Here is a 26,943-nt window from a genome sequence, read left to right on the forward strand (position 1 = left end):
GGTCAGTCCTGCTTAGTCTGAGCTCAGTTTAATTTTTTCTGTTTTGTTTCTCTGAGTTTGGTGCAGATTGAGTTCACCTTTAGCTTATCCTCGAGTGACATACGAAATTCTGTGCAGAAAATGTTGTGCTTTGTGCAGATCAGAACTGCTTTAATGTGACATGCTTTGCATCTGGATGTGTCTCTCATCTGCAGAGTGAGCTCCTAGACTATATGGGCTGATGAGTTGATGTGCATGTAGTCTTGAAAAAGTAAAATCAATGGACAGCTTGTATCGTTTACCTACATCTGTATTAGTACCTGTGTTTTAAAAGTAATTGAAAATCATTACGCCTGGGTAGCTGAGACAGAAGTCTGACAACTGTACAGACCATTATTGATCTGAATTTCATTCCGCACGATCTTTATTGTTAAGTGGTTAAGGTGTGCAAATGTGTAGTCTAGAAAGAGTGTCTTTTACTTCTCAGAGTTTTCCTGGATTGTGTTCCGTTTCTCACTGTCCAGAACTTTTCCACAGCTGTTCTCAGCACTTTGTATAGATGGAAGGAAATGTTTTGTAATTTCGCAGGGTTATGGTTGGCAGCCAGTAGTACTTGGCACAGTCTTTTCGAACTCTTAGTTTCCTTTGACATATGGGGGAACCCATTTACAAGACACTTTTTTTCCTAGGTGGAGTGCAGGACTAGAGAGTGGACTTCTGTAGTGTTCAGAGCCTTTTACGAATTGATAATCTCAACATACTTAAGAACATTTATTGCTTTACTGGAGACAAGTTCAGGTTTCCGAGATGCTTGTTTAGCAGTCTCTCGACTGTACTCCTGGGGTTTCAGACGGCGGCCGCAGCGCCCTTCGAAAGCCCGCTGCAGTGCCCGAGGGAGATCCGCGGGTGCGCGGGGATCCCGCAGCAACCCGGGCTCAGGGGACGCGGGCGGCGCCTCCCAGCGGGGCGGCCCCTCTCCGCCCCCGCCCCACCCGGGCTCCGCCAGCCGGCGCGAGCGCGCCTGGTCCCGCCCTCAGCCCGTCCTGGCCAATAAGGGGACGCAGAGCGGGAGGTACGTCGCGAGACGTGGCCGCGTCTCTGTGGCTGTGCTGTTGCCGGGAGACCGGCATGCCCAATGGGCGACTGCCTTATTGCCCCCTGAGTGTGCGGCGCGCTGATTGGCTGCCGCGGGCGGGCGTGCCGCCGGTGCTTCCTGTCATGCTGCCCGGTGCGGGGTTGCATCATTGCTAGACGAGCGCGCCGGGCGGCGCTGAGGTGAGCGGCGGCGGCGGGGCCCGGTGGGGCAGGACGCGGCGCCGCCGCCTTCCCAAGCTGCCCTCCCCCCCGCTGCCCGCCGGCGGAGTGGGGCTGCCGGGGACGGGGCGCGGCGGGCGGCGGCCCGAGGAGCGGGCGGCGGGCGCTGGGCCCCCTTGCGCTGCGGTGCTGGTGCCGGCTTGTCCCCGTCACGGCGCCGGAGCGTTTCAGCAGCCAGCTCGCTTGGGAAGCTGTCGGCTGCTGCAATTCTAAAAAGTATTAGTGCCTTTTCAGGAATTAGTGCTAATAATGTTTTTTATTATTTTAGACTTGCCCGAGCGCTAGACAGATGCTGTACTTTTCCTTGGTTTTGTAATCTACTGAAAATAGCTACTTATAAACCGTCACTGGTTTCCTTATTGCAGAGTTTAATCCCCATGAAGGCTTCATTTTTTTAATTGGTTAAAGAAACTAAAATGCCTGGCAAAGCGTAATACATCTTAAGCACTCCACTTCAGCGGCTTATTAATGGAGGGAAACTTTTGAGGGAGGAACACATTTGATTAATACAATTTTAATGAATTTGATGTTTCTGTATAGAGCAAGTGTTACCCTCAGGTCTTCTGGAAACTAAAAAAAGCATATTTTTTTAGGTTTGCTGGTGAGATGCTTAAGAAGTGGCTGTCACGTAGTAGCAAAACTTATTTATTAAAAAGGAACATTTTACGAACTGACTTGATAGTAGTTTCTGTTTTATTAAATGTGTAGATTAAAGTTATGTCAGTTTTTGCACAAAGAGAGACTTTGTGTTTTTAATCAAGGTAGTATGAAGGCAAAAGAGAAATTTCTTAAGAAGTTGTAAGACATGGTAACACTGGCTACTTGCTAGGTATGATTTACAGATATATTTGTATCAAAAGATAGCAGTAGTTTCTGAGTCAGCTCATTCTTTTAACATTCCTCTAATTGACATTTCAGCATGAAAAGAAGCACTCCTTTCTGGGAAACAGGTGGGCTTTAGTCCGTTTCAGCTGGCATTTCATCTTGGGTGATGTATTCATATGAATTGATCTTGAAATGTCCCCCAACCTATCCTCAAGTGTCAGGCTTGGTTTGAAGAGACTTAATTTACTTGTTTAGATATCAGAAACTGTCATGTCCTATTTTAGGTTTTAAAATTACTGTTATTTATTTATTTATGTAACTTCATTGTTTCTATCTGTTCTAGAAATGGATGCTTTATGATTTTAAGATGATCAGTTTAAAATGTCCTTATTCCAGAAGCTATATTGCATCAAAGCTCAGTGCCTAAAAAGGCAGAAATATGGAATCTAATTTCATATGCAAAACAATACATTGTTTAATTTTGGGAGGGCATATGTAGGTGGAGAATAGAGGCTCCTCCTTACTCTATGGAGATAGGTTCATACATACCTAGGTCTCATACAGACTAAGGCAAAGAATAGTTTGTGGGAGAAGGTGAATGGAGCACAAGGATAAAATGACTCAGAGACTGACTGTAAAGCTCTTGAAGTTGGTAAGGAACTCAGGATCATAGCCACACTGTTAGGTCCTGGGAGATCTTTTGTATAGAATATGGTGTGTGCATTTGTTTTTTGCTGCTCATTGTAATACCATTAGGTGCACTTTTAGTTCAGATTGGTTCTTAATCTTTTCTGATTTTCACTGAATGAAATGAGTAGTATTTTGTAATCCACTTTGTTTTTTAACCCCCCCCACCATATGTTAAGCCTACTGCACTTTTGAAATATGGGTTCACTTCATTCGTAGTGGCATTTTAAATGAATAATTAAATAGCAATTTTAATGTTAACTTGCCAAAACACATTCTAACTTGCTTTTATGGTTTTAATGCTCATGTATTTTTTTCTTCTAGATAAGAAGGCCAGCGTTAGTTTGAGACTGTAATACAACCTACGAACTTTGACTGACGTCTTTCCTATTGAATGTTACCATCTTTTAGAAAAAGTGAGTGTCCATTAAAAAAAAAATTGTTCCCCAATAGTGCATTTTCTTAAACTTAAATACTTTTTCTCAACAGGAGATGAACAGAAAGACTTCTGTTTGCCTAGCAAAAAATCTTTGTGTTTACTAATCCTTATGTAAATAAACTTGGAGCCTTGCATGAAAATGTTGTCTCATTAGATGCATTTGTATGATGTTTCGTTTGTCATGTTTTCACTTGGTATCCTTTGTTGTATCCTGTGCTCAAATGATGAGTTGTCTGTGATTCTTTCTTATTCAAAATACTTGGACTGACTGTAGTGAACTCTGTCTGCTGTGGGTATACCAAATTGTTCATCCATCAGTACAGAAACTAGTTATGGTTTTCCTGAACATGGTAGCCTTCATCTCACTTTTTCCTCAGCTGAGGCTGAGACACAGATGAGTTCTGAACTTGGTTTGTCTTTAAGTCAGTCTTTTTAAAATTCTGTTCTATTACTTGAGAAAAATGACCTGTGACAATCAACTGGTATGTATTAAGTCTCATAAGTGTTTTTGTTTTCTCAATTCTGACATTCTTCCATTGTGTGTTTGGAAAGAATATGTGTGAATTTGTGCCCTGTGGTTACTGGACACTGGTTTGTGTATACAGTGCTTCAGTTAGTAGAAATGGGCCAAAAGTGATATACTGCGATTTTTGCATGGAATCTGTGATATGTGAGCAGCTTCCATAGCCCGGTCACAGTGACAGAGCAAACCTTAAATAGGTATGTAGTTTATTAGCTTTTGGGGAGTTGACAGCTCTGGGTTGGTTGCCAAAAGCTTCGTCCATAGTTATTACTGAATTGTGAAGGCTGGGTTTGCTGTAAGAAAGATGTGCAGATTTTTAGTCTCCTTCAATTTTTTTCCTAATGGTTTCAGATCAGCTGACTTCTAGGAAATAAACCTTAGGGCTGAATTCTTTTGTCAGCTCTGTTGTCTCTGGCACTGTAACCTTGGGGCTGTTATCACTGAGAAATGGCATAGACCTAATTAGTACTTTCTCAAGTGCTATGAGGTATGATGGCGGCAACTCTTACACAAATTTAGTGTGCTGTGACTTACTGTGTTAAGACTGGTTATTATTTTTCTAAGAATACGTCCAGGCCTTTTCTGTGCTGTTTCTTGTCAGCCCATGATTCTCCCCCCTCCACCACCTCAACTGCACACCAGATGGTGGGTTTCTTGTCTTTTTTGATAATTTGGGGTTATTAGTGGGGGGGAAATGATCTGTCATTAACATAGAAAAGTAGGAGTGGTGGAATTTTTCTCCTTAAATTTTATTGCGGGGAACACTCTTTTATGGGCTCAAATGTTAAGCTAGCAGTTTCTGTGGCATTCTGATTTTCATTTAACTAAATGTTTTGGAACTTCAGAGCTGCCAAGGAACACCTGTCAACTGTAACTTGAAGTGTTGACTTCATGCATTTGCTTTTGTTGCTGCTTGACTTGATAAGCCTGAATAAATTAGAAGACTCAGTCTTTGTGCCATTGCTCATAATTCTACAACAGAAAGTGAAGCTCTAGGCTAATGTAGTGTTCATCTTGTTCTGGTGTAAGTGCTAAGCAGCAGTAGCCCTGAAGTCACAGGTGGGAGAGGCTATTTTTCTGCGCAGTCTTCCATTGTAACATTCATATCCATTTTTCTTCTGTGAGAGGATTCCTCTCTTAAACATCCTTATTCCATAGAACTTTTTCTCAGTTTTAGCTGTAGCGTTTGTTAAAATTTGTCCCCTCTGAATCTTTAAGCAGGTCTGGAACACCAGGAGGCTCTTGTGTATTTGGTTGTCTGTTTCTAAGGATGTTGCAAATTCTCTTCTGTGTTTTGAAGAAAGCTCGTGTAATTGTGCTTGTAGTGAGTTTCATTTACTTAGTCAGAAATGAAGAATGGCTTTGAGCTCTGATGGGCCCTTTCAAAACCCACCAAATAAAAAAGACCTTCAGAAAATAGCAAAAAAGAAGCAAGCCCCTGTAGCTTAGTTCTGACAGACTTGTAAAAATGAGAGAGAGGAGAGGAGGAAAGGAGGGGAAGAAAAAAAACAAAAAAGCAAAGCAGACTACTGTTTTTGCCAATACTTTGGAAGTTAGAAAGCGCTTTTACAGTGTGCACAGCTCTGCGTGTTCATCTTATTTTCACTGCAATGTGTGTTTCAACTATGCTGTCTGAAGTCTAGCTGGTTTTAGCTGCTCTTGAGAGTGATGGCATAGTTAGATGGAGAAAAGCATTTTAAAATGTGTTTTCAAAGAATTTAAACTGTAGGAATAGATGTACATTCAAGTGTACAGTGAAAAGGAGCCTGTCTGTTTAGTAATTTATTTAGTTTCTGCAGCTAGAAAGTCAATCTTGTTAGTTCACAAACTTGCTGAAAGGTCAGTTTGGACATAGAAACTTTTCTTAAAAAACGCAAAATCTGCAACAAAACATATAATTAACCCTTTGACTGTTTTTTCATAGGAAACCAGAATAAAAGTGAAACAAAAAATGTATGACCATAGTTGAATGAGTGGAGGATCTTTCTCTTGTTACTAAACTTTGATGTTAGCCTATGAAGATTAATAGTTTTTTTTTTTTAAATATGGTGCTTGCTTCCATGCTATACTGAAACAAGCTCTCTGGAAAAAAATAAGACATAGTTTGGTGATACAGAATTGTAAGATAGTAAGTTGCATTATGAAGCCATTTTTTCTCACTTCCGTTCATAATTTTTTCCCCTCTCCCTGTTTGGTTGTTGCTCTGGGAAAGAATGGTTCATCAAGTTCCAGAAAACATAAGCTTTCCAAATGAGGAAGAGAAGATATTGAAGCTCTGGAATAATCTTAATTGCTTCCAGGAATGCCTAAAGCAATCGAAGAATAGACCTAGGTAAGAATCTGCTAAAAGCTGTAGCAACTGTTTGTGAAAATCCAAGGTTGGTTTAGTTGCAATTACCTTCCCCCCCCCCCCCCCTTTTTTTTTTTGCTTCAGTTAGTTTAACAACTGCTGCTTGCTTTGCAAAGTAACAATCTTGGCTAATGTTGTCATCATGTCAGTTACCATTTATATTTCCCTTTATGAAAACTTAAGCGTAGGAACAGTCATAACAAAACTAGCTTCCTGTTTGGTGAGTTCATAAAAGAAATCTACGAGTAAGAAGGAACAGTTCTTACCTATATCTGCCAACTGTGGAGCAGCATGCTTCATTTTGAGTAGTTCAGGAGAAGCATTATGTGAAAGTTGCAAGGCTCAGTTTGATTTTAATTCTGATAGTAGTCTGCTTTGCCTCAGCTGTACTCAGTTCATGTACTTTATCTTAAGGCTAAAGTGGCCTAATAGTGTTGTGGTGAACTTCCTTAAAATCCCAGGTGTTATAGGTGCAAAACAAAGAATCTTGCTAGAACTCCTGGCAATTAGTAGGAACTGAAGGGGTTGAAATATTCCCTTTATGCCCACTGCACTTCTGCCAAGGTGACACCTATGCTGACTGATAGTAGAAGAGGAAGAAATTGATGTTGTCCAAGCAAGCCATGAGAAGCACAGGCACACAGATGTACTTATCCTGTTTGAGGTTTCGATGCTTAATTTTTAATTAAGAATGTCCTCTGTATCTTAGGTTTAACTTCTATGATGGCCCTCCATTTGCTACTGGGCTTCCACACTATGGCCATATTCTTGCAGGAACCATTAAAGACATAGTAACCAGATTCGCTCATCAGAGTGGTTTTTATGTCGACAGAAGATTTGGATGGGATTGCCATGGCTTACCTGTGGTATGTGTAATTAATCAGCCTACAAATATTTCTGTTGATTCCTCTTTCCATATTGTTACCTGCTCATCAGTCATGTTTCTGTTGTTCTTATGTGTGGCTTCACTGTTGAAAGAATAATTGGAAGTTCTTCACCAAGGCTTTTGCTGTTTATATGTGGTGACTTCAGGTGCTTCCTACTGATCACATAACCTACTCTAGGTACTCCGTTCATTACTGTAACTGTATTTAATCGGTATGTGTTTCAGGCAGTGGGGTTTTTGTTTGTTTGATAGTAAAGAAACTATCATGCCAGGGTTTTCCTCTGAAACCTCTGCATATTTCAGATACAACGCTTATAAAATTTCAAAAGCATGAAGGGGACCATTTGTCAGAATGCGTAGAAATATCATAAAGAAACTATCTGGAGAAATCCTGAAAGATTTTGATGGCAGTATGTTTTTTTTGTTTGGTTGTTTTTAATGCTCTCAGGAATATGAAATCGACAAAACCTTAGGCATCAAAGGACCAGAGGATGTGGCAAAGATAGGGATTGCTGAATACAACACCCAATGCAGAGGAATTGTGATGAGATACTCTAAAGAATGGGAGGTAAGTAAATCTAAGTATGTATTCTGCTGTGGGTTCCTAAAAGTATGTAGGAGTCTGATAATATTTACTGGGCCTCTTTTTACTGTATCTCATGGTGTTGGAAAGTTCAACAAATGGAGCACTGACTTAAAGCAGGAATTCCTATGCTGCATGGCTCAGGTTATGACATGAAATCAAACATGTAGCCTTGAAATATCATCTCACAGATCAGAACAAAGAAGAGAGGCAGCCTCGGCGAGGAGGATTTCTGACTGCTTAGGTTTTGAAAGGGATAAGGTTTTCGGGATGTAGATGGCATATCAGATTCACATTGTGATCCCTTGGTATCAGAATATGCTGTTAGGATGACTACTTCAGAGGAGGAGTATGAAGAGAATAAGCTGTTCTTTGACTGCCCCCCATCACGCATGGAGAACATCTTTGCCTTTTTTTTAGACTTAAATATTGCAAAAAGAAAAATGACAATAATGTGTCTGGCTGTCTGGTCTGACAAATTCTGACCAGTTTGTGTTCACAAAACTTTGTCTGATTTCTTGTGTGTAAGTGTTTCAGCTGAGGTGAACTTTATGCTTCTGTTGGTTGGTTACATGTATAAATCTGAGGTCTTCAACACCGTTTCTTTCCCTGGTGATAGGGAGGGGGAACAAAAAGAAAAACATTGTGCTTTTGAACAGAGAGACTCTACTATAATGTGAGAAAAAGGTTACTTAAAGGTGATCTGGAGCTTGAAATGTCTAAATGTTGATAGATACGTGAAACAAATCATCTCTTGCTTTATCTCCTCTCTTTTATAGAAGAGTGAAAGTAAGGCCTGGCTTTAATTGCTTTTTCAGATGAAACATCCATGTTTTTTCCGGCCCCCACTTTTCAGTCTTTTCTTTGACAGAGTGTAGGACTAGCTTGTATTTCTGGAACAGCAGAGGGTTTAGCACCTGGTTTAGGGTCAGAATTCATGCAGTACCTCAGTCTTCTGAGAGAGTTTTGGTCTAAACTTTCTCCCAATAGTATAGTAATAAGGAGAGCATTGCTATGTGCAGACATTCTTTAGGTTGGAGAGCTCTTCCAGGAAATTTTGTTAGAAGGCTAGATGCACTGTTTTATTTTTAACCTGAATAAAGCTCATTCTGCATGTAGGACCTAAATACACAACCCATGTATTTGTTCTTAGCAATTTTTTCTTCCTGTATCTGTGATTACAATACTCTTGAAAGGGAAAGGAGAGACACACATAAGGATAGTTACAGTGGATCAGAGCAAAGGTACATTTAGTACTTCGTGTTTGCTATTACTCTGATGTATCTGAAGTGACGACTCTTACGGCTTTTTGGAGCTGAGGAATGGCCTAGCTGCTTTCCTGGCTGTGGCAATATGTTACAGTGACAACATGCAATAGCAAGTGCCTAAGGAAGAGTGGAAGAACAAGCTAGACCTACATTTGTTCAGCCTCTGTAAAACAGGGCCTTCTTACACCAGGGTTGTTTTTTTTTTTCTAGTTCATAATCCTGGGTAGATTTTTCTCACATGAAATTTTCTAGTTTTTTTTTTTTTTTTTTTTCAATCTAGGTATACTGGTAGCATCCACAACAATCTGTATCAATGCATTCCACTGCTTGTTTATACGAAGTCTGAAGAACTGTAGTTCTCTTGTTAGAAGCCATGACTTTGTAGACCTTTATCTTATTTTCCTCATCAGGTTCTTTTTCCAGGCAGAAGAGTCCTAAATCTTTAGTTATTCCTCATGCAGAAGCTGTTCTGCTTTGTCACCCTCCTCTGTATGTTCTCTAGTGCTGTTGTGTTCCTTTTGATTGAAATAGCAATTTCTTACTTAAGTAATGCTTGCCCCTTGCCCTTGGGAGCATTTTAAAGTTATGGCCAGTATCCAAAGAAACTACTGCTGTCTTAGCTAGTATAGCTGTTGCCTAACTCTAAGCAAGTGGCTGACTGAAAAGAGTAGAGTTTGTTATTTTAAATACAAAAATCATTCATGTATATTTTGAAACATCTTTTTTCAAAACTATCACCTGTTTTTGAGGAATCAGGTGATTCTTTTCTGCTTTAAAAAAATTAAAGGTTAATTTTGGTTAACGCTTTGCTTTACATATCTACCAATTTTAACTTACTGTGTTCTCAACAGCTGGTATTTCACAGTGCTTGTTAGTCCAAATACTTAGTCTTTGGATGGTAAATGAATTTTGTATTGTTTTGTCTGTATGTATATGCATGTATGTGTGTACATTTCCACACACAAATGTATTTCAGATTATTAATCAAAATACTAATGCTGGGCTAACCAGCACTGTGAAATACCAGCTGTTGAGAACACAGTGAGTTAAAAGTGGCAGATATGGAAAGCAAAATATTAACCAAAATTAACCTTTTAAATTTTTTTTAAAGCAAAAAAGAATCACTTGATTCTTCAAAAACAAGTGATTGTTTTGAAATAAGTTTCAAAGTATAAATGAAATTTGTTTCAATGACTGGCCAGTAATAAATTCAAATATTTTGGGACCGTATTAGGAGGAATTTCTAGCATTCCTTTTGGAAATAGTGTCCATTTTCTGTCTGGAGTGGCTAACAAATGTTTGGATGTTAATTAAAATATAAAATGTTTCTTGGATGCATAAGACTTTTCAATTCTGAGACCAAGTAGAATAACCCAACTTCTTGGTTCCTAGTAATGACTAGTCCTAGTCTTTTGATCTTAATAGAACGTCAGAGTGGCTCAAAGGCCAGAGGCAAAACTGGTGCATCTCAGGAGCTCAGATACTGTGTGAGAATATAGAGACGAAAGAACTCATTTGCTTCATTCTCAGTTTAGTAGTTTGACTGCCTGGTTGCTCTATATGTAACTGTATCAGGACAGGTGTCTCTGGGCTTGGTTATTTGCAGAGCTGACAGTTCCTATAGTTGGAAGATTAGCAAGAGAGTACCGCTTGTCCGAGTGAATTGCATAGCTAACTCATTAGCTTTCATATTCAGTGCCAATGGGCATAAACATAATCTGCCCTGGGATAGGGACAAACACCTGTCAGTTCGTGCTCTTTGGCAGCACCATCATAGCTCTGGGAAGACAAACAAGGTAGTTGGCCCAGAAATAACTTCTTGCAATGTACCGATTTCTTCCAGTATTTCTTTGTCTTCAACTTTGATTATGTTTTGGTACAGATCAGATCAACTTTTCAAGTGAAAGAGTTGGTAGGCTGTTCCGTGTTCTGGATCTCAATTGTCTCTCTGACTAGTAGATTTAAAAATAGAAAATAAGACCACTGTAATCACAAGCAGGTTTCAGGCTGTTGAACCTCTGCTGAACCTTAAGAAATCATCTCTGATCCACCATCTCTATTTAGTAGTGTTGAACACATTTGCTTCTTTGTGACCTTGGTTTCATGTTCATGGCTTCATTCTTTGCTTATTTTTGTCTGTTTAAAGATGCTAATTTGAACTATTGTCAGGCTTAAACATTGCGTCAATCTGTTTCATTGATGTGGGGCAAACACTGCACTCTTTAAATCAAGCTGTTATAGCAGAATAAATATTGGAAGCATGCCATGATTTTTGATATTAGAATGCCTTTCAAGCTGCTTATTTGTTTCTTAACAGTTCAATGTTACCAGATTAGGACGCTGGATTGACTTTGAAAATGACTATAAAACTCTTTATCCTGAGTTCATGGAGACTGTGTGGTAAGTTAACTTGAATACGTTGCATGCTTTATCAAATTTAAATGTTAAAAATGCTTCGGTTATTGTCAGCATGTATTGATCTGGGCATCGCTAGGATTGTTTTAGAATATGCCTAATCAAGTGTTTTGTCCACTGTTTATTGAAAGGTAATATGAAACAGTAGGGTTTTTCAAAATAAAATAAAAGGTAGACAAACTAGTCTTATTCAACCCTGATATCTTACTACTCCATGTCAACTTAAAAGCAGTTCTGCTGATCTAATATTTTCTTTGCTCTATCTAAGCAATGACATTACATCTCTACCTTGTTGCTCTTAACATGGTTATCTCCAGATGGCCAAACTGCCCAAATTCTGTCTAGATCTAGATAATGCTTGTCTGGAAGCCTGAATTTAGAGGCTGGGAATCTCTTGCTATCTTGTTCTTGGTAGTGTAGTTTGACAGCTGTCTGTGACTCCTAGTGCAGGCCTAAGTCAGGTTCAGGATTTCTGGCAATGTGACCAGAGTGGCTATTGGAATTCGAAAAGACAGGAAGTCCTTATAGGTTAACAGTAACCAAATGGAGCTAATATAGGGGGCTTTTGGCAGCATGGGGTCCTTCGGGTGGTAGAATTACAGGGAGAATTAAAAGGAGAGGTTTAGCAGAAGCTTTGCTGACAAAAAGCCATTGGCAATCAAATTATATGCATACTACAGTATTATTGATATTCATAATGTTAATTTTACTAATAACCTTAAATTATGTAGTTTTCATAAGTGATTGACAAAACTTCTGGGTGTCTCTGAAGCCATTGTAAAGGACTGAAGTGCCAGTGAACTTTGAATTAATGCTCAAAGGAGGATGAGAAGGAAGCAGATCTATTGCCAATTTAGCTGAAGAAACCCTGATTAAAGATAAAGCCAAGACAGAGAAGAAAGTTTCCTTTTGTAAGTTATAAAAATGTTTGTGGAACGTTAAATTCTGCTCGCATCTTTCAAGGACCATGGAAGACAGGACTTGACTTTTTGTTGTTTGGTTGGTAGTTTTTGGTTTTTTTGTTTTCTCCTAACTCTTTGGATACAGACTCTGAAACATAAACTTTAAATCCAAAATCACTGTGGTGTGAGATTTCAGAAAGTATGTAGGCAGACAACTTGTTAATTTTGTACTTTGTGCATCTTGGTACTTCTTTTCTGCATGATTATGTCATGAAATCTATTTTTTTTTTTAAAGTCTATATTAAAATTTTATATTGTGTGAAAAGTCTCCTAAGTCTTGAAGGGGCATGTTACAATGTCATTGCCAACTTCCTGACACAGTAAGACAGGAAATGGAGCTAGCAGTGCTTGCTCAAAGTGGACAGAGGAGGGGAACAGAAAAGGGATCCAGGATGCCTGTCTTCAGTGTAAGGGAGATAACTCTTAAACCTAGCAAATGATCTGTACAGCTGTCATTGTAAAGATAATGCACACACTTCTTTTTTTTTCCCCCCCAAAGAAATCAAATGGTTACTTCATCGTCAAACTGAAAATCTCTACCTGTTATTAAAGTTCCATGAAGTTTACATCCATTAGAAGTGTTCGTTTCAATGGTAGATTCTGGTGTATTTCTCTTAGAACTTGTTTAATTTTTTATTTTTGAGTTCCTTTTTAGTTTTCATTTAAAGTAAGTTGTAGCATCTTAGTGTCCAGGTAAGTAAGGAAGAGAAACTGCAAATTAATTTCTTCAGTAACTGTAATCTGCTGACTGTATTGAACTATCTAATGTTTTTCTTGTTTTTTGATATGCTGGTAGAAATAGAATATTGCTTTTAGGCCCAGAAGAAAACCATTAATAATAATATTGGTAGTGAGCATGGCAACCATGGATTTTTGTGGTTAAAAGACGGTAAAGATTTTGTCTTTAGTTTGCTAATTGGTTAAACTTCTCTCTGTTTCAGTCCTTTCGTCTCCTCCCTAGGTCTTCCTTAGGCTTGCAGTTCTGAAGTGGGTTCAAATAGGATTTCTGTCCGTTAATGAAATCTGATACTTTAATCCATGATGCTTATATTGATTTCAGTGAACTAATACAATACTTCTGAAAAAAATTGTTTCTACTGGTGGCCGACTTTATCAAATTATTTAGACTTGAAATAGTTTAGGACTCAGACACCAAATACATCTTACATTAATATTGTATTGTTCTGCGGAAATATCGTACAAGCTGAGGCTGCTGGAGAACATTCTTGTAGTGTTTCATAATGGAGTTTGTTGGAAATGGCTGCTTTTGCAAGTACTTCGGTGCTGTGCCACGTGGTGGCTGACTGAAGTGTGTTGTGAGTTTTCAGTCTGCTAAATCTTGACTTAGAACAAAACTTCATCCTCTTAACGATAAAAAGCTATAGCATTTTGGCAGAGTTTCTGCAGGAGAGCAGTGGTTGCTAATGCCTCACAGTATTGAGGTATTGAAGTTGTGCAATATTAAGAGGTGGTACTGTGATAGGTTTTCATGGGTTCTCTGTCTTTAAAATAATTTAGGTAGAACTATAAGTTTTAATTCTGTAGAACTTAAATGTCCACTCTAGTGCCAGGTTGGATCTCAAAATGTGTTTGTGAGTGAAAACTGTACAATGAGAATGATGTTCTTGAGCTAGTCGTGAACAGATGTGCAACATAGTTGCCTTCCCTCCTCTCCCCCTGTAGTTCAGAAGATGGAAATTGAAAAGCGGAAGAAAGAACTGAAAGCTGTTTGATGTGATTTAAAACTTTGCTGATCTGTGGTCTGAAAGTATACTAGTTCTGAAAAAAAAAATCATCTAAATTACAGTCTCTACTACTGGGTTATTATATACAGTTCTGAGGCTAGCTGAGAATTTGCATCCCGAGAACAGTTCTTCCTCACCGAAAAAAAGTCTGCGCGGCGTTGTGATGAGGAGGGGGTTGTCCTGCGGCCAGAGGTGAGGCACGCTCCCCCATCCGAGCGGGCATGTTTGCCCTCTGTGTGCAACAGCAGCATCAGTGTAAATAGCTTGCTAGCACCATCTGGTGTCTAAACTTACCAGTTGCATTCTGAATGTAATTGAATTTTAAAAGTAGTGGAAAGCTTAGTGTATGTTTTGAAAGACACGTTTGCTTTTATGGTTTAACCCGCAAAGCCATGTAGTGCAGATGTAATGGTTATTGGTGACAGAAATATTTACTAGCTACTTCTACGCCTTAAGAAGAAATTCTTGAGTCCTTCTGTGATGACACTAGATAGCAGGTAGCAAGGAGATGGAGAGGAAATGTTCCTGGTTATGTTTTTTAAAAAAAAAAACAAAAAAAAGTACCTTACATGTTTGAGATCCTGGCCGTGCTCTGTTCACTGTGAGCACAGAGTATGGCGCTCCCTTCAGCGATGGCTAGCTCTCTGTCCCTTCCTGCCCCTGCAAACCATTTCTGTTGCTCCAGCTACTGTGTGTGTTTGGGAGCTTTTAGGATCACTATTAAGAGGGAACCTCTGTTTTCTTTCTTACCGGAAGTGGCTTTCAGCCTTACTGCCGTACCCCGTAGCACTGTAACGGTGTTGGGCTCCGGGTGCCACCAGATTACTTCAGGTCATTCTGAGGCTACAGCTGAGGAGGGTTTAGGTAGCTCTTGAAAAATGGGATGTTTGTCTTGGGTTCCCTGGCTCTCCTACCACTGCTCCCTATGTCTACCTTTGTTTTCCTTTCAGCATGAAAAACGTGCAAGTGTTCGTTCGTTTGTTTGTTTTTTGTACTGTTTATGTTCTCAGGCTGAGTTCTGCCATGTTGTTGCTGTAAATGTTACTGTCCAACTGCTGTTAGCCACTCTGTGAGAAGGTAAATGAGGACTCCACCTGGAGAGGAGGATTGGTTTGTTGTGAAGATCAAAACTAGATCATTGTTTTCTGTTCTTGTTTTGTTTTGTTTTTCTTCTCCTCCATTTAAGCAGTAAGAGCTACTTTCTGGCTTCGTTTTTTTCTGGATGTGGAGTTTGTCCAACTCTAAAGCGTAATGATTTTAAAACAGCAAATCTGAGTCCTAACAGGAATTGCTATTGCATTTTGACTCTTCAGCGATTCACTCTTCGTAAGAAATCTGTTTTGTCCATTCTTCTATGAGCTAGCTGCATTTTTTTCATACTTCTATTCCTTCTGTGCATTTTGTGTTCTAGTCCTCTGGGGGTTGTTATATCCCCTTAGCACTCCCGTCTTTGTTATCTTCTCACCTGTATTTTGAAGGAGGAATACACTGAACCCCTACTTAGTTGGATGACTAAGGGGTAAGTCTGGAATCAGTTTTATAGTTTCTGTTCTAAGGGTGTTCTGGGTTTATGACTTAGTCCGAAGTCCTTCAACACAATGGTCCAAAGACTACATTAGAAAATCCCCTCACTATTGGTAGTTGAGAGCTTGGAGGATGTAGCTGGAGCAGAATGAATGCTATATGCTGGTATTTTAATGCTTTCCCTAGTTCTTGGACATAAGACTTAACCTGTTTTGTACTTACAGTTCTTAGGCCCCAGAACAAATACTTTTCCTAACTCATCTTACAAGAGTGTCTTATAAAGGTATTGCTCTAAAGACAGACTCTCTGTATGTGTTATTAGACTTGCATTTCTCTCTTTTGATTGCTGTCCTGTGGTTTTTGAGTATTTGTTTCATTCATTCACGTTCTTCATCCTCATGCATCTGTTTCCGATTGTTGCTTCCTTTTATTTAATTCTGTCTGGTCTTTCAAGTGTTACTCGTGACTCACAAGAGAACCTTTTCCTGAGAATCTGTGATGTTTTATGCTGCTGTTCAGATGTAGTCTGCTTGCTAAATCATGTGGGTGACATGACTTTTTACATGGTTTATTGTTTATGCTTTTAAGTCTATGAAAGTTATCTAACTGTCTTTCTGTTGAACTCTCACTTGTTCGTGCAGCAATAATTTAGTCCACTTTTGTAGAATGATGACTTGATGTTCAGCAAACTTCAGCAAGTCTTTATGACGGTGTAGACATGATACATTTCTAGATTCTCTTTGGTTTTTCCCATCCTTATTTTTAGTCTTGTAATTAGTAATTAAGTTCACAATTTTTTTTTAAGGCTCTTCATGTGAGTTTGAGGATCATTTTCTGATATTGGCAATGATTTTCATTTTCTTGTAAGCTAAGAGTTTTCAGACCTTTAGCAAGCTCTTAAATACTGAGCCATTGTAGATAGGATGTCAAACCTGAAATCACTTGATACCCTAGAAGAATGGGATTAAGAACTTTAGAAGCTTTAAGAGCAAATCCTCCTCTTTGAAGCGAAGTGAATGTACACGTGTGAAGAGGGCAACATGCCTTTGCATCTAGTCGAGATGCTGAGGGATGTTTTGTTTGGAATGCCAAGGATATTTTGAGTATTACATTGACTGATTCAGTATCCTTTGGAAGAAGAAACTCCCTTTGTAGGAGTTTTATTAATCTTCATGTGGTGTTCACATGGTGCAAACGTGACTTGGATCAACCAATACTGTAGCAAATTTCTCCCTAACGTTTTGGAAGTTATGCCTCTGGTGGGAATAACTTTGACTTTCAGTTCCTAACTGGGCTTGAACCAGTTGTGTCACCTCCTCATGACACATGTTAGGAACAACCGATGTGCGTGTTCAGATTGTGTCATACTTTTTAGAACTTAAAGATGCCTTGTACCTTCAGGGACTAGATTTTCTGTTAACAGATGGCTGAAATATGGATCTTGAGTTCACCTTTTTCCAGACCTCATTTTTCTTCAGGATGTGAATATGCACGTACTGTTCCCACAGTAAATGGGATGCAACTGAATACTTTGCATTTGAGGAGAAATGTACCAGAATTAGGGGAACAGACTTTGATTTCTAACTTTTTTGTATGTAAACTTTTTCTGTTTATCAGTAGAAAGGAGCTTTGTGGTTTTGTTAATTTATCTTTTCAGAAAGACTTGCAGTTTCTATTTGGCTTACCAACCCAGAGTCCTTTTCTCAGAAATTGTCAAGGTTTTCCAAGCATAGGCATTTCAGCAGGTTTTAGGATGTCATTTTCCGAAACCTTGCATGTTGGATTGTTAAGCGAAACATGATATCCATCTGCAGACAGTCAAGTGACTTTTACTGTTAGAGATAGGTTAATATTTAGCAATTGCTTTGTTTTTTAGGTGGGCAGTGCTGCTAGCAGAAAGGTCTGAGAGTTGTTTCCTGTGCACTTCTGGTGATGCACAGGAACTCATCTCAGAAGCTTTTTTTGCTAAGGAACCAGTTTGAGGTTTTTCAAGATAACAAAATGGCTTTTGAGTGCTGTTCTATCAAGCAGGAGTCTTTTGACTTGATTATGATTCTCGTTCTTATGTTGGAATGTTTATCTGAAGGCAGCAGTTAGGATAAAATAGGGTGGTAACTATGAAATGTAAGGAGAGCTCTGAAGTGAAGTGTACTGAAAGCTCTCATCTGTTTGCTCAGCAGTGGGAAAAATTGGGAGTATTTGGTTTGAAATAGAATTACCACAAGAGGGAGATGCTGGCTTGGAAACTTATCTTGGTAGCTCCATCTAGTGGTTTGCTTTTTCTGAAGTTTACGGTTATAGTTACAGCTAAATTAGATATTCACTGTTTCACTGAGTAGTTTTCTTCTATATTGACAGTAGGCAGTGTTCTTCAGAAAGCAGAGATAAATTGGAGCTTTTTTTCTATAGAAATTTTAGGCAATTGGTTTTGAAAAGCAAGTAGAACTACTTCACTGTAAATGCCATCACCTGTTACTGTCTGCATTAACTATACTCAGAGATGGTAAGCCTACATTTAAAACATGTGTTATTAACTTTCATTAAAACTTCTGCAGTTAGTCTACTCACATGGATATACTGAAAGTTGATGAAATCATATTCACTAATCATTGTTTTGTTTGCTTAATACAAGATGGATTTATATCTATGTAGATTTAAGTGAATATGGTCTCTGTCGTAATAATAGATACACAGTCATTGCTGTGTTTTGAATTTGGGCTGGGGTCAGGCAGCTGCAACTTGCCTGTAGTCACACTTGATACTTTATTAATGGTACTTTTAAGTTCTGCCTGCAAAATAAGCCACCTTCATCAGAGTGCACAGTTCTGAAAGACTTCTGGGTTTGGCTTCTCTGTGGCAGAATTTGCTGCTGCTGTGGCCTCTCATACTTTGTCCCTCTTAGAAAGGTTTCAGATTATGTAACTTTCTCATGTTAATGACTGCTCCTGGGAAATTTTGGACTTAATCAGAGGTCCATTGATGAGTTTGAGTACATTGAATGTCTTCATGAGAGTCTGCATTTTTGCCAGCTGTCTGATCTACAGTGTGACAGCCATTCCGATTAAGATACTGTGTGCCTTTCTGTGACAACAGGCCAGTGCTTATCTTCTGCTATTCTCGTTTCAGGCTGCAGATGGATATCAGTGTAATGGTCTGCTTTCATTTTGTGTCTTGAAGATTATGTGCTCAGAAGTAAAAGACAAGACACTTTACTTAAATGCAGGTGTGGATTCTCAAGCACAAAGTGACAGCCTGCAGAAAAGTGCTGCTTGCCAGGATGGAGTTGTTTGCTTACCAGTGAGCTATTTATCTGGAAAGGGACACAGAAAAGTAGTTAGGATGGTTTGAAAACATAGTTTGGGTAAAGGAGTTTTAACACCAGTGATATTTAACAATTTGCCTGTGCAATTTGAAATGACCAGACTCTGCAGAACATGAAATTGAATCAAGTTTTGGCATGGTTATTTAAGGCTTACTTTCTCCCACCTTTTTTTCTAAAGTAACCCACCTGTGTACTGTACCACTGACAGTGCAAGTCTGAACGAGACCTTATAGCAAAGCCGATCAGTGTGGTTGTTGATTATCCTTTAGCAATTCATCAGATGTCTGTGTGATGGACGAAATCCTACATTTCTCTGTATCTGACTGCTGCGGGGTTTGCTATGTAAATTATATTTCTCTTCCTGCTATGCTTCACTGTGAGCGTTGAGTCAATCTGTCATACCATAATATTATATACTGTGCTGATCATTTCAAGGAGAGGTTAGGATTCAAAGATGCTACATGCTGTGTTGAAGACTGCATAAATAGAATTAAAGCTTGATGCAAGAATCTGATCTTCGATTAGAACTGAGTCCAGATTGTTATTTTGCGTGCTTAGCTGTGCCCTCTTGTGAAGAAGTGTTCTTCAGATTGTGAGTCATGGGTTCGCTCTGAGCGGGGTGCAAGTATCCCTAGTCCATCCCTTTCCCTTTTTAGCACTGGTTGCTGTGGCATATGCTCCAGATCATGTGAGAAGTGAGCAGCTGTGTCACTATATTTCTTCTCTCTAAATTATAGCTGACTTCAGCCTTGTTATTTGTTAAAATTTCAGATTTTTTTTTCCTTGTACTTAGACAGTTTGAGAAGGATTGATCAGCAATACTGATCTGTTTCACCTGCATATTGTTCTGGGCTGTGCAGCTAGTGCATGGAAAACCAAGCTGGTGGAATCACTTAATGCTAAAATTTAACCAGAAGAGTGGTTGCACTCAGTTTATCAGAATGGAGCTAAGAATCCATGTTAATGTAAGATTAGTATTTTCTGTATGTGCTGATAACTTGAACTCTTTCCTTTTGACTTACAGATGTTGTCCTTAGCTGATGATTGATTGCTTTAATAAAAAAAAAAATTCAGAACAGATCCCCTGCTAGAGCAGAACCCTGCTTTGCTGTTGGTTTATTGAATTTGAAACCCCAAGTGCTATTCTATGTTCCTTGTTTACTTCCAGGTGGGTTTTCAAGCAGCTGTATGACAAAGGACTCGTGTATAGAGGCGTTAAAGTCATGCCTTATTCAACTGCATGCAACACTCCACTGTCAAACTTTGAGTCCCATCAGAATTACAAGGTAAGTCAGAATATGTATGCATTATACATAACAATCGGATTCCTTTACTATTTTTGATTTGGGTTTGGAAGACTCCTATTTTGTGCTTGGTGGAACCATAAGCATGTACTTGGAGTACACTCCACATTGACAGTAAAAAATTCAGATAAATCAGCTAGTTTTATTATGTTCTGCTGTTTGTTTGGATCACTTGATCTCCCCCTCCTTCCCTGTTCATTTTGATCACTAGTTACAGGCGTATAATTATAGTTTGCTTTATTCTGGTTAATTGCTCTTATTTCTTCTCCAGGCTCCTAAGAGGAGCATTGCACTGCTGGGTTTTCATGGTAAATATTTAGAGAGCTGCAGTTGTCCATTTCTGTGTAGATCTGCAAAGAGGAAGGTCCATAACAAAGTTGAAGTTTCTTGTGAGGGGATTACTAGGAATTGTTAAGGTTGTGTTTGGTTGCAGCACAGTGGTATAATAGCTCTTCTAAGAATCATTAATTTAGATTGATAATTATATTAGATAAAACACTTCCTAGAGTTTATAAGTATAAAAAATAAAATAGCAAGCATTATAAGATGACCCCAAAATAATGAACACCTGGATGCAGCTTCTCATTTGCAACAGAGTTGTGTTCAAATTTGTGAAGGCAGATCTTGTGCCTTCCGAACTTTGGGTTAGTTTGTGGACAGAAGTTTTGTATCCTTTCCAGTCCACACGCAGGCCTGTATCTTTGTCATGAATCTTCAACTTTTGTTCGTTATGGCAGAAGTTAGCACAAATTGTACATAAGGTTTTTTTCATATTTTGCCTAATAAAGGCCAATGTGTTAAAACTGGTATTTTTAAAACAAATGCTTAAGTAGACTTGTGGTAGAATGCAGTCCACAGATACAGAGCTTTCTATATTGCTGACAGATAATTGACCATATTGAAGAATAAACAGTGTTTTTGTGGTTTGGAAAAGTGAGACAAAGATACCTTGATACCCGTGACTGTCTTGAAAAGGAACAGCTGGAAATAATTACTGTGCTCATATTTATTAACTCGCACTTCATGTAGGCTCAAATTACTGAGCTTTCTTTAAATCGCAAAGAGTACTTTTTGTGTGTCCTTTTTCATGGAGTATCCTTTTTCATGGAGTAAAGCTCTCTTCTTTTAAATCTTTATAAAATATTTTGATACTATTTCTTATTCTAGAACAAGTAGAGTGTTGGGTATATTTACTGCTCTGCCACTTGATGCAAAAATTATCTTTGTTTGTCAGAGGTGGCATTTTGGAGATTGAGGTGTAAGGGTCTGTAAGCTAATATGACTTATTCTTGGCAAAGCTAATCATTTCTGGGTGTAAGGGAGCTGTTATTTTTCTAGATGTAAAAAGTAGGCTTTGGCCTCTGTTTATTGATCCTATGGGATATAGGGGACACAGGCACATATTAAGAAACTGCATTAGGTGTCTAATGTAAACTTGAGTAAACTGTCAGTATCTTATACTGACGAGATGTTGTCTTCAAATTAAAACAAGTATAATTGTGTGACCAGATAAATGTTAAACAGTCATATTATTTGGTAATCCAGAGATGTTAATTTTTATGGTTTGCCAGATTTTTTTGTCTACCTGGTCAGCTTAGTGCTTCAGAAAATGAAGCACTGTTGTGCAATAATTGGTAGAGACAGAATTGTAGTGATGGGTTAATCTTCACTTGGCATTCAGCACAGTTCAAGAGTTATGTAATATTTATGTTTTACTGTTGACTGCACCAGATGTTCACAGAAAATTCCCTCTGGAGCAGCCCTTAGCTCAGACATAAATAGCTGCTTGTTCCATGATGCAATTAACTGTTGCATGATGCTGGACAGAAACCAAAGTGCCTCATACTATGAAATGACAAAGGGATGTATGTTTTTAAGATCTATGCATGAGATACTCATTTTTGTTTGGCATTTTAAAATAACTAGTGAAACCTTCTTAATTTGGAGTTTTCACATTTGCAAGGCTAGATTTGCTTTCTAAATCTGTTTTTCACAGTATATGAAATGACTGAATAGGATTGTATTTGTTTTCAAGGAATTCTTTTGACTCATTTGGAGGTAAGGTGTTACAGGGTAGCTAGTGAAGGTCTCCTTCCCTGAGACTTTTACTGTTTTAAATATTGATATACTCTTAATTACCCAGACCTTTTTATTTTTCCATGTTAATTATAGTTTCTTACTAATAGATTGCATCTCTTTAAGTGATGGCTATTCCTCCTCCTCCTCCCTGGCTCTAGAGGAAAGGCAGGAAAAAGCTGTGTGTAGCAGTAGCTGAGAAATTGCTGATGATTTCTTGTCAGTTTAGGTTAATTTCGGTTTTTAGAGTGGGACTATAAGAGGTACCTGAGGGAATTGGCACCCATCTCTTTGGCTTTTGGGCAGCTAATTCCCATCTCATTGTTGATCCTAACTTTAAAAATGAACTGTGGCCTTGTCAGACTGACAGCTTGCACTGATATAATGGATGACAGTAACTGTTAATATTTCTTTGGTTTGTGTTTTCTCGTTAATACTTGCAGCAAACTTTTGAGCTTTTTTCTGGCTTTTTTCTTTTGACTTTATCCTGTTTTACTTAAGGATGTTCAAGATCCTTCAGTGACTGTGAGCTTCCCACTGGATGAGGATGCAAGTGTATCTCTTGTTGCTTGGACCACTACTCCTTGGACCTTACCTAGTAATCTGGCCCTTTGTGTTAATCCAGAACTGCAGTATATAAAATTGAGAGGCAAGTGTTAACCTGAGGTGAAATATAATGAACACTTCTTTTTTTGGTACCTGCGTATATGTACTTACATTTTATTTGATACTGTTTTATGCTAAATGTACAGGATTTTGCTGGGGTTGGATCAAGTGTTATTCTAAAGGATGAGATATACTTGCTGTATGGCAGATGTTTCCAATTGTCAGGTTCTTCTTTTTTTAACCTGTATTACATGAGTTTAATAACTGTTGCATAAAATAATGAACAAGAGCAGATGTTGTATCTGCCTCTGAGTCACCCTTGTCTGTGTCTCAAAAACAGTATGACTTCAGGTGTCCATGACTTTTGGGGGGGGAAGGGCTCAAGACCCATGAGCAAGTAAGCGCTGTGTGACAGTATGACAGCTCAATTACAGTAACCGAGCAGCTTTGTGCTCTTAACCCAAAGCATTTCATGTCCATCTCAAACTGATGGAAGTATTTGTTAGCACAAATGTAAGTCGAAGTATATACAGTGATTTCCGGTGCAAGAGTACATAGGACGAAGTGCTGTGGCTTGCTCATGGGCAAGTTGGTTAAAAACTCGGCGAAGTGAGTGGTACTATAAGGTAACCTCTGTCATGAGTGTCCAGCGCCTCAAGAAACCTGTGTAACAGACCACATAGGGTGCCTAAAGAAAAACCCATAGGCTGTTGCTTTCATTGCTGTTTCAGATAGTTTTCCAGGGTTTGCAGTCCTAGTCTCTTAGTTGGCAAACGAGTATGTTATGATGCCTTTCTTTTCGCTTGGGGAAAAGATTTGGTTTTTGTCTTGAAATGCTGTCTTCTTTGATCCAGTCCTTCTTGATCCAGAAAATAAATATACGCACACTCATATGTGTATTTAAAAACAGAAATTTGGATAAAAGTACTTCTTGCATTGTTATTTTCATATTCTTCCAAACTCCTGGCCTTTTCTGACTTTGCACTATATATAAAAAAAATGGAGATTCAAGTTAACTATGGCATTTAATCTGGATTAAAACACACAAGTATGCATACATGCGTGTGTGTACACGTACATGTGCGCGCGTAGAATTTCCAATTCCAACATGACCACGTGAGTCTTAATGCTTGCCTGAGGTGATGTTACACTTAAACTTGGAGAGGCCTTTATAATGAACTCCAGGTATTTGGGGGATTTGTTTGTTTTAAGTGAAAACTAAATACATTTTGTTTTTTAAAGGTTTTAAAATAAACTTGGTCAGCTCAAGAAGAGTTATTGGACACTTTCAGAAATAACACCTGCATCTGCCTGAGGTGTTGAGGAGTTTTTTTAGATTTTTTTTCTTTTTTCTTTACTCTGATACTGACTGCTAGTGGGTTGGTGACCCAAAGCACAGTGGAAAAAATAAAATTACTCCGTTACCTGAATAATTTTACAAATAAGCAAGTTAGGCTGCCTCTAAGCATACCTAGAGTTCATACATAAAATGATTCAAGGGACATGTTACCTAAATGTAACTATTCTTACCTTTCTAGAATATGGTGAATGTGAACTATTTACCTGAGCAATTTTTGTGCTCATTGACTGTGTGAGACTTGGCTAACCCATCCTTTATAGAATTCTCTTCCTTTTTTAAATAATTTCTTTAAGGTTCTCAAAATACCGCTAACGTTCTCATTTCAGAACTGCTTATATTTGTCATCACAAAATATTGTAATTACAATATTCATAGGAAGAAATAAGGGCATGGTCACTTGGTGGCCAACTGGTAGTCTGTGATAATGAGCAAATACAAATACTAAGCTGCTTTGAGGAAGGCTCTAGTTAGCTAGCCCGTATGCAGATATGCTCATAAAGGAAGCAGAAATTGGTAGAATAGTGGTCTGAGTAATATTCATGGTTGGAGTGAAGAGATGAGGGTTATTTGGGAGGCAGAAAACAGCTTTTCTTTCTAACATGTCACTTCTGTATTTATTTCTTTCAAAAAGAAAGTCAAGCTTAAAAAAGATTGAAACATTACATCTCAGAAAGGCAGCAAAAATGAGGGCAATCATTAAATCAGGTGTCAACTTAGTCATGTTAATTTACTGTAACTCTTCTAAATTGTTTTCCTCTGATTTGATTACTTTTGGTGAAACTTTTCAATTGCTTTTCTTTGGAACCATGATAGTAGACAAAGTAGGGCAGTTCTGGCATTTGAACATAAACACTGAATATCAAGGCACTGGGTTTGATCCCGTGGTATCTGTTTAAACTAAACGTTTGAAAAGTGTTTATATTAAATGGCCGTAGGGTTTCTGTGGGGAAGAAATCACAGGTAAATGCTGGTTGATCAGCAGGATTATTCTAGGTAGTGTCATGGCTAATGTGATACCATCTTGCATGAACTGAAAGATTTTGCAATGGTGCAAATCAGGGTATTAAACTGACATTTATGTAACTTTTTGTTTTATTTATATTTTAGATAATGCCACAGGAAAGATTTACATATTGATGGAAGCCAGGCTGATAGCACTGTACAAATCTGACACTGAATATGAGATACTTGACAGGCAAGTACATAAATTATTATACATCTGTTAACTTCTAATATTTCTATAGATCAGAAATGAAATGTTTTGAGAAGGTGGATTTTGCAGTTATCTAAAGATGAGTTTCCATGTGTGGTGATTCTTTTTGTGTACATCTTGCAAAGATCTGTAAAAGGAATTGAAATTTGTTAGGACAAATTGATCTTCGATATAACAAAGCTCCAGATAGAATAAAAGGTCTTCCTCCCCCCCCCCCCCCCCCAATAAAAAAATTATATTCAAAAAGGTCTAAACCGTGGAAATAGTCTTCCAAATGCAGAACAGTTTCTGAGCATTTTCTCAGGACTTAAGGGGAAATGGAAGAAAGCAAAACTATTGTCTTTAGTAAGCAAATGTTACTTCTGCATTATGGTCTACCTAATTTAAGTAGCTAGTGGCATTTACTACTTTTTGAAGGCTGCTTATTCATCTTGGCTCAGTGGAAAAATAAATCTTTAATAACCATCAGATTGGGTAGTTGTTGCAGGTGTTAATCTGTAGCTCTCTCCTAGGCAAAATCTGTGTTTTGGCTTCTCTTATCTTTTGTATAAAAAAAAATAAACCTAATAAAGGGATAGAATATAACAGGGGTGTTTTTTGCTTTTATTCAGTCTTGTGCAGTGGGTGTTTAAAAAAAAAAAAAAAAAAAAAAAAAAGTTTTCCCTGGGAACAATTATAAAATTTTTCATGAATGGCAGCCTTTCTTCCCTTTCATCATTTATTTTTATACCTCTTTTTACCAAGCAGTTGGAACCTTCATAACATTACTTTTGAGAATAAAAATACCTATTTAAAAAAAAAAAAGGGGGGAGCAAGAGGGTACCTGTTATTTCAGCTACGCAATTACATGTAGCTATTGAATCATAGGACTATAGAGCTGAAACACTTGCCTAAGATATCATCTACTCTGCTGCATTATACTGTGACAAAACTGGGTAAATCTTGTTTTGCATTTCTGCATTGATTTTGCTGCCCTCTCATCCCTCTCCCCCTCCCCCATTAATTCTCTTCATCTATCACCTACTCTTTAGAGTTTAAGCCAGCATTCAGTTTGTAAAGATGTTTTTCAGTGTTCATGTTCTCCAGTGCTGGCAGAACTTCTGAGTTCTCAGTTTTCTGTTATATCTTTGGTCTCTCTTGCCTTCTTTCCCCCACCTCCCCCCAGCTTCAGAGTCATGAATAAAAACACTGAATAGCATCCGGGTTGCGGTAGTGCCTGCCAGGATACCACTTGGAATGTTCTTCCAGTCTGATACCAAATTAACAATAACTTCTTTTTTTTCCTTTTTTCAAGTGGTTGTGCATCCATGTAAACATGCACTTACCCAGTTAGCTTATGTTTCTATATTTTGTGTTAGAATGACATGAATGTTAGTCAAAAGACTGACATTAAGATTTAAATGCATCTGCTTACTTGTTAAGCTAGTTATTCTGCCTGAAAAAAGGAAGTGATTTGGCTTCATGTGGTTTATTCTTGACAAATTCATGCTCTGTGTTCTTCAGCACTACTTTTATTTTTTTAAACTGTACCAGTCCCATAAAGTTGAAATGGGTTATGTTAT

General features: G+C 38.4%; 1 protein-coding gene and 1 non-coding gene across 4 annotated transcripts in view; both read left to right on the forward strand.

Annotated features, from left to right (window-relative positions):
* IARS1 (isoleucyl-tRNA synthetase 1) overlaps positions 1-26,943 on the forward strand; it is a 108,135-nt gene that overhangs the window by 1,244 nt on the left and 79,948 nt on the right. The window contains exons 1-10 of one of the 3 annotated variants that reach the window (XM_064518808.1): positions 1,121-1,254; positions 2,212-2,243; positions 3,130-3,221; positions 5,980-6,099; positions 6,827-6,983; positions 7,452-7,571; positions 11,172-11,254; positions 19,991-20,108; positions 22,704-22,851; positions 25,276-25,363. In XM_064518808.1, coding sequence (XP_064374878.1) covers positions 5,981-6,099; positions 6,827-6,983; positions 7,452-7,571; positions 11,172-11,254; positions 19,991-20,108; positions 22,704-22,851; positions 25,276-25,363 — 833 coding nt within the window. In that variant the 5' untranslated portion in view covers positions 1,121-1,254; positions 2,212-2,243; positions 3,130-3,221; position 5,980. Of the gene's footprint in view, positions 1-1,120; positions 1,255-2,211; positions 2,244-3,129; positions 3,222-5,979; positions 6,100-6,826; positions 6,984-7,451; positions 7,572-11,171; positions 11,255-19,990; positions 20,109-22,703; positions 22,852-25,275; positions 25,364-26,943 lie in introns of those variants that run through there. The other 2 variants (XM_064518809.1, XM_064518810.1) reach the window with 2 other exon arrangements.
* LOC112984581 (small nucleolar RNA SNORA84) lies at positions 3,814-3,950 on the forward strand. The gene has a single exon (XR_003259536.2). It is a non-coding gene; the product is annotated as a small nucleolar RNA SNORA84 (small nucleolar RNA).

Source organism: Dromaius novaehollandiae, chromosome 12 (assembly GCF_036370855.1).
Source record: "Dromaius novaehollandiae isolate bDroNov1 chromosome 12, bDroNov1.hap1, whole genome shotgun sequence".
Classification (NCBI taxonomy): Eukaryota; Metazoa; Chordata; class Aves; order Casuariiformes; family Dromaiidae; genus Dromaius; species Dromaius novaehollandiae.